The sequence below is a fragment of the Octopus bimaculoides genome, chromosome 13, assembly GCF_001194135.2.
Source record: "Octopus bimaculoides isolate UCB-OBI-ISO-001 chromosome 13, ASM119413v2, whole genome shotgun sequence".
Lineage (NCBI taxonomy): Eukaryota > Metazoa > Mollusca > Cephalopoda > Octopoda > Octopodidae > Octopus > Octopus bimaculoides.
Window position 1 is genome coordinate 9654109 of NC_068993.1, and position 7973 is coordinate 9662081.

The 7973-nt window shown below is 35.2% G+C and overlaps 1 protein-coding gene across 1 annotated transcript in view; it reads left to right on the plus strand.

Moving 5' to 3' along the window:
- The window catches only part of LOC106876255 (putative leucine-rich repeat-containing protein DDB_G0290503), a 21786-nt gene that overhangs the window by 5543 nt on the left and 8270 nt on the right, over positions 1 to 7973 (plus strand). Inside the window, exons 5-13 of the mRNA XM_014924782.2 lie at positions 869 to 933; positions 1784 to 1910; positions 2970 to 3041; positions 3661 to 3711; positions 4591 to 4661; positions 5957 to 6047; positions 6618 to 6709; positions 7171 to 7257; positions 7815 to 7905. Of these exons, the coding sequence (XP_014780268.1) occupies positions 869 to 933; positions 1784 to 1910; positions 2970 to 3041; positions 3661 to 3711; positions 4591 to 4661; positions 5957 to 6047; positions 6618 to 6709; positions 7171 to 7257; positions 7815 to 7905 (747 nt within the window). The remainder of the gene's footprint in view (positions 1 to 868; positions 934 to 1783; positions 1911 to 2969; positions 3042 to 3660; positions 3712 to 4590; positions 4662 to 5956; positions 6048 to 6617; positions 6710 to 7170; positions 7258 to 7814; positions 7906 to 7973) is intronic.

The following is a 7973-nucleotide window of genomic DNA, read 5'->3' on the forward strand; positions in this document are numbered from 1 at the left end:
TATATATATACATATATATATATATATATATATGTATATGTGTGTATATGTTTGTGTGTCTGTGTTTGTCCCCTCAACATCGCTTGACAACCGATGCTGGTGTGTTTACGTCCCGATAGAATAAGTACTAGGCTTACAAAGAATAAGTCCTCGGGTTGATTTGTTCGACTAAAGGCGGTGCTCCAGCATGGCCACAGTCAAATGACTGAAACAAGTAAAAGAGTAAAAGAGTACATTAGACAAAGTGACTGAAGGTTTTAAATCCTAGACTCAAATGCTCTTTTTGAGTAACGATGGACTACACCAGAAGTTCTCAGCATGGGTGTTACCACCCCCAAGGCAGCACTGGGCATGTTGAAAGTGGGCAGTGAGTTAACACAGCATACCAAATTATACCTATTGTAGTAATTATATTATACATGACACATGATTGTGGTGTTGCAATCGCTGACTAAGCAATGAAATAAATTTCTTTTGACTAACATTGAGCCTGATATAGAAAATTTAGCCAGATCTCATCAGGTAGAGGGAAGTCGTTAACTCGCAATGTATAAAGTAAATTTACAGCTCTTGTCTTTATAAAGTTTTTATCATTTCACTGTTAAAAGCTTATACAATCCATTTTTAGAGTAAAATTTTAAATTACCACCCATGTTAAGTTTGTTTAGTCATGATACCTCACTTGCCACCTAGGTAGGTGCTAGGCATAAGAACTACTTAAAAGGGGCTGCTGTAAAAAAAAATAATAAAATTGGTTAAGAACCATTGGGCTACACTAAAGTTGCTTTATCCTTGGTGCAATATGAATTATACAGCTGTTATTTTTTCTTAAATTATTTCTTGCTATTTTATTTTCCTTCATTTTCAGCATTCCTCTGAAGAGTTTAAATCACTAAAAGAGGACCTACAAAAAGTTTTAAAAGAAAATGATGAGTAAGTTATATTATGAAGTTATTAATTGCAATAATAAAACAATGCTGTGATGTAAGAATATGGTCTGATTTGATGAAAATAAGTCAATGAAATTCTGGTTTAAGTACCCCATTATAACCCCTCATAACTTTTTCATTTTTTGGAATTTTCAGAAAATTTTTCGTGAATTCCTGTTCTATACATGGGAATTCACATGGTTATGAAAAAAAATGTGTGATTTAAGAGCAATTTAGCTGCTATTTTTAGCACATCTCATGACCACCTGATACCTTCCTTATTTCGTTCGTGGAACTTGAATTTATGAAATAAGTATGAGGGGGATAGTCAATTACATCGACCCCAGTACTTGACTGGTATTTAATTTATCGACCCTGAAAAGATGAAAGGCCAAGTTGACCTCAGCGGAATTTGAACACAGAACATAGCAACGGGTGAAATGCCGCTAAGCATTTCCTCCAGTGTACTAACGATTCTGTCAGCTTGCCTTATAATAATAATAATAATAATGATTATAATCCTTTCAGCTGTAGGTACAAGACCTGCAATTTTGTAGGGAGGGGCTTGTCAATTATGTTGAACCTAGAGCTCAACTGGTGCTTATTTTATCAACTCTAAAAAGCTGACAACCAAAGGTGACCAAGGTAAAATTTGAACCCAGAACATAAAGCCAGAAGGCTGCCTTATCTTTGTGAAATATATGACGTACATGTTATTTGAATGAAACTTAAAAAGAAAAAAAAAAGAAAAGCAAGTAGAGTCTCTTGTTATTTTTTTTTTTTTTTTAACTTTAATCATGTAATATCTTTGCAATAATTTACGATTATTGATTTTTGATTTGGTCATTTTAAAGTTTGAGGAAACGTTTAAAAGAAACTTTAGAATTGGAAGCTGATGCTTTACCTGAAATCATCAAAGAAACAGACTCTGATCAGAAAACAGTTGAGAATTTTAGGAAACAGATAGCCTTGCTTACAAAGGTAAATGGAGGTTCTTCTCTTTTTTTTCGTTTTTGTCATTGTTGTTTGTGTATGTATGTATGTGTGTGTGTGTGTGTTTTAATTATAAATTATTTTCAGACAGGCTTGAAGCAGACTTTGGTAGAGAGAGTATGACATTGATAAAGTTGCAAATGGCATAAACAGACTTTGATAAACTTAGCTGATTGATTGTTTGATTGAATGATTTATCAAACAATCGATTAATTAATTGGTTAAATAATTAATCTGTTGACAAACAAATAATAAAAAAAGTGAATTAGAACCAGTGTGTGTGTTTATTATTGGCATAATGACCCTCCCAAGATGCAAAATTATTCACGATAAAGCTAGCAAAAAGTATGCAATATAAATCCGGAATGGATTTTATTTTATTATGTGTGGCACTTTTGGCAGGGGTCTTCTACTGTAGTCTTAGACTGATCTATGATTTGTGAGTGGAAGTGGTTGATGGGGACTGAGAAGAAGTCCATCATGTGTGTGTGTGTACATGCATATGTAGGAATGTCAAATTTGTGTGCTCTCATTAACACTGCCTCAGTGAAAAATAGTGTTTTAGTTTAGATTGTCCACTAAGCAAAAGACCAACAATAGGGCTGGGCCAATCAAAGCCTTGTGAATGAATTTGGTAGACAGAAATGCAAAGGAGACCACTGCATGTATATATATGTGCGTGTGTGTATGTGTGGGTATGCATGTATATGTGGGTGTGTGCATGGAGATATGTGTACCTGTATTGCTTCTTTTGACACTGCATGATAGATGTAAATGCATATCACTCTCATACAGGTGTTGTTAGTTTCCAATCTTCCTTGAAAGACATGTCTACCCATGAAGAAATATTTCCTTGCTTGGAAACAGATAAGGGTTGACAACAGGAAGTGCATCCAGCCATAGAAAATATGCCTTGACATTATTCATCTGATCTATGCAAGCATGGAAAATTTGACATTAGCAATTGATGACGACGATGATGATGGTGATAATAATGATGCAGTCAGAGTGCTTTCACATCTTGTTTTTGTTGTTGTTGTTTTTCAGGAAAAAGAAACTGTGACAGAAATGTACCAAGAAGCTATGTCTCAAGTGAAGCAGTTAACATCAGATTTACAGGTTGAAATTTTTTGTATTGATTTGTTTAACAAATCAATATATTAAGTCTTTTATTGATTTAGAAAATATATTTTATATATTAACTTTCACAAAAGATTAATATAATATCTATGTAGCATTTTTATACTGAAATGGAAATCATTTAAGTTTAATATTTTAGTGCTTGTAGTTTTAGTCTGAGTTGGTGCTGTCTACTTTGATCTTGGAGATAGCACATTGAATATTTATAGTAACATTATCCATCACCCAACATGAATGACAAATACATGGGCCATTTTTACAGAGAAAATCATACATACATGCACTCACAAGAAACCCACATGAATGCACATATACCACTGGTAACAGCTTGCTAAATCTTACTCTTCATATTCCAATCCTGTACCTTAAACATCATCATGTGACCAAAGTTGACTAATGAAAACATGGATCAGATGGTGTAATCCTAATATCACATCATATAATATTATACATATATATATACATACATACATACACACATACTTACACACACACACACATATATAAGCAAATCATCATTGTATGTTTTATATATTTTCATGTATTTTCACTTCATTATAAAATTGTAAAATTTATCTAAATCCCATTTCTTCTGTAGAATTTGAAAAGCAACCAGCCATGGGATGATCTTGAGAAGCAGACCAACCGGGTACGTTACATAAACATCATATCTGAAGTTTGACTTACCACAACTTATTTTTCCCCTCCCACCTTTCCTGAAAGCCAATTTTCATGTTTACTCAAGCAGTCAGCTGAAAGGCTGTTTGCTCAGGCCAAAACACACAACTCTCAAATTACTCATTCCATTTAGAAGAATGTAAGCTCTGCAAAGCAGGAATGACTCATGACTGTAATTAATGGTTGTACTATCAAACTGATGTGTTCTTTGTTGATTCACAGTTCTGACCTCATCTCCTCCTCTGTGTTTGGAGAAACAATGGAGAGAAGCTATTATAGTGTTTAACCCTAGTCCACAGTCACACAGTAATTTTGAGCTATCTTTCCAATAGAATTCAGGTTCCTCACACTGTCTTTGACGGCTGTTTGCAACAACCCTTACCATTTCACATAAAGTCCATCAAGCACTGGCGTCCCACCAGAAGATGAATATATTACACAACTACAACTCTGTGTTTGTTTAACAGCTCTTTGTGGAAAGAATGGGTGTGGGTTTATATACAATGCTGCATTATAGTGGAGAGCATTATTTATAATGAAGTGAACGTTACTATTAAGCCCAGGTCAGTCCCAGTCATTTCCAGTGTTGACAGTACTGCCTTTTTCACAGACATATTCTTGCAGGTGTCATTAAAAAAAAGCTCTATGTCAGTCACCAAAAAATTTTGGATTCAGTTCAGTAAACTATATTCCCATATATGCCTTATGTAAATTGGCTTTGTGTCTCTTCAAAAGAAATCAGTTCATTTTATAACATTGATTGATTGATTGATTGACTAATTGATTAAGTGATCAAACAATTGGTTGATTGAGAGAATGATTGATTGTTGTTATATATTCATCTTCACAGATGAAGAACCAATATTATACGTCAGTACAATCAATCGTTGCTGAAGTGGAACCTTTACAGAAAAATCTCAGGTAGTTGTGTTACTTAATTTTTGTTTTCATTATATTTGTGGCTTTTGTGAATGATAGATGAATGGTGACTCCTTGATGTGTTCCTCCCCTTTTGCAGACATCTATTGTTTTTCGTCCTATCAAATTGTTCATTCACCCTTCACATATAACAAAACCCCTGGAGTGGCATTTCCAGTTTAGTTGCTGACAACCTGGCTATGAAACAGATATAATTGCTATACATGATTACTATTAGCAAATCATTTTTGATCTGACCTGTTTATATACTGCTGATAAAAGTGGTAATATTAGTCAAATTTCAAAATGCTCACTTAACAAACAAGTTTATAACATATTTTATCTATCTTAATTCTGTCTTCTCTCTTCATTCTACATTTCATCGAAATTGAACCAAATTTGATGACTGACACCCCTCTCAGTGGAGCGCTAATAGCACCGTCCGAGCGTGATCATTGCCAGAGCAGCTGTTTGGCTTCCATGCCAGTGGCACGTAAATAGCACCATTTGAACATGATCGTTACCAGCGTCACCTTACTGGCACTTGTGCCGGTGGCATGTGAAATAAACATTCGAGCGAGGTCGTTGCCAGTGCCGCTGGACTGGCTCCTGTGCAGGTGGTACGTAAAAAACACCGCTTGAGCGTGACCGTTGCCAGTACCGCCTGACTGGCCCTCGTGCCAATGGCACGTAAAAGCACCCACTACACTTTCAGAGTGGTTGGCATTAGGAAGGGCATCCAGCTGTAGAAACTCTGCCAGATCAGAGTGGAGCCTGGTGTAGCCATCTGGCTCACCAGTCCTCAGTCAAATCGTCCAACCCATGCTAGCATGGAAAGCGGATGTTAAACGGTGATGGTGATGATGATGATTATTATAATTATTATTATTATTATTAAGGCAGAAAGCTGGGAGAATCATTAGCACACCAGGTAAAATGCTTTGTGGCATTGTGTCTGTCTTTACATTCTGAGTTCAAATTCCACTGAGGTTGACTTTATCTTTTATTCTGTTGAGATTGATCTAAGAAGTACCAGTAAAATACTGGAATTGATGCAATCGACTTACTCTCTCCCCTGAAATTGCTGGCCTTGTGCCAAAATTTGAAACCAATATGTTTTGGCAGATTCGAACTTGAATATTTGACTGCTAGTTTTTTTCATCAACGCAGAATACTTTAAGGTTATTATTTGGATTCACGCTGTTTTATATGTATCGCATAAATTATTCTAATTTACTTCTTACATAATGCCTTATTTGGTGACAAAAAAAAAAAAAAGGGTTTATTTTTCACTTCAGGGAAAAAGAGAAGGAAGTAATAAACTTGAAAGTCAATAATGAAACTTTGCAGGCCGCCGTTGAAGAACTCAAGCGAAAACTCAAATGGAAGGTAAATGAAGACTATATTTTACATCTTCAAGACTCGTAGTCTTGACTCGTAGTTCAAATCATCTTCAAGACTTAGTTTTCCACAGTCTTTCTGTGCTGTTTCTTTATAATTATGTCTCAGTTTTTTTATGTAATTTTCAGATGTATTTTTTAATCTTACTCCGAGTCTATGGGAGTTTCTTATACATGGATGGATAGAATTATAATCCCTTACAAAGCCTTTTTTCCAAATTTTAAGCCCCCAAAATTAGGGGGGCTCCTTATACATGTTAAAATATGGTAAGTGGAGTGGAGTCGAGTCAAGTTGAGTCAAGTATTGAAGAATGTGAAAGTATGATTGAGGAACAGGAACTGGTTTTTTGGCAAAGTGGTGAATACATGGCTTTCTGAGTTGGAAAGAGAGAGAAATGGTGATAGCGTACCCTGAAGGCACACAGTGTATATGTGAGTGATAATAAGGGTAGAGGAACAGAAAGGTGGATGGATGGGTGGGTGAAGAAAAAATAATTCTCTTTTTTTCAATCAGTGTTGAACTGTTGTCATCCCTGTCTTCTCTTTTCATTTTCCGTAGGAACAAGAATTGGTTGAACTGGCCCAGAAAGACTGTAATTCTGGTGAAGTGGTCACCAATATGAAAAGGCATGCATCAAGTTTGGAAAATGAGTAAGTTTGATCTTATTTTCCCATTCTTTAATGAAAATAGATTTATGTTGATGATGATGATGATGATGATAACAATGATGATGATGATGACAACAACGATGATGATGATGATGATGATGATGATGATGTTGATGACAACAATGATGATGATGATGACAGTAGTGGTGGCGGCAGCTATGATGAAGATGATGCTGGTGATAATGACAGTTGTAGTGTTTGGTGGTGGTGATGATGATGATGACTATGGTGGTGGCAGCTATGATGAGAATAATGTTGCTCATAATGACAGTGGTAGTAGTGGTGGTGGTGGTGGTGGTAATGCTGCCACTGATAATAATCATGGTGATGATAGAATAATGATGATGAGGATGTTGCTGATGATGATGATGATGGTGGTGGTGGTGGTGGTGGTGGTGATGGTGATAATGATAATGGCAATATATTTGTTGTTATATTTCCAGTTTAAAATCCAAAGCTGAAGAACTTCAGCAACTGAACGAGAAAAATTCTGAACTTGAAAAGTGGATTATTTTACAGCAAGAGAAAAAGTAACTTACCAAATTCCATTTTCCTTTTATATCAATATATTTTTACAATTTCATTTTACTTAGCTTTTTTTTTTACCCTGTGCACTTAAGCAAAAGCAGGGTATTGTAATCTGTGTGTTTGCAAATTTACTTGTAAATGGCTGAATGGATTTTCACCAAATTTGGCAGAAATATTCATTGGGTGAGTGGCTCAAAATGATGAACATTTGGTTTGATTATCCTTAAAAAAAATTTTTTTTTCATTTATTACTATATTCTTCTGTACACAATCATAGAAACTTGGATATATATACATCGAACCCATGCAAGCATGAGAAAGTAGGGACATTAATACGATGATTTGTCTGTGTGTCTATCCGTCTGTCCGTCCGTCCATCCATCCATTTATCTATCTATCAACTAATCAATCAATCAATCAATGAGTCATTATAGATAAAGAAAAAGATAAACAGATAATAAGCATTGTCTAAGTTTTTTCTTTTTCTTTGAACATATACAAGAACCTTGAACTATGACAGCTTATTGACTGAATCCTAATTTTCCATTGATGTTTATAGTACCACGCTGGAGAAACAAATGCAGGATATGATGGAAGACAGGAAAAATGCTCAGCAGATTGTGGAAAATGCGATTCTAGATAAAGATTTGGTAAAAAATACCTTTAGATATCTTTCAAAATTGATTGAGTATGTCTCCACACATGCACGTGTGTGTGT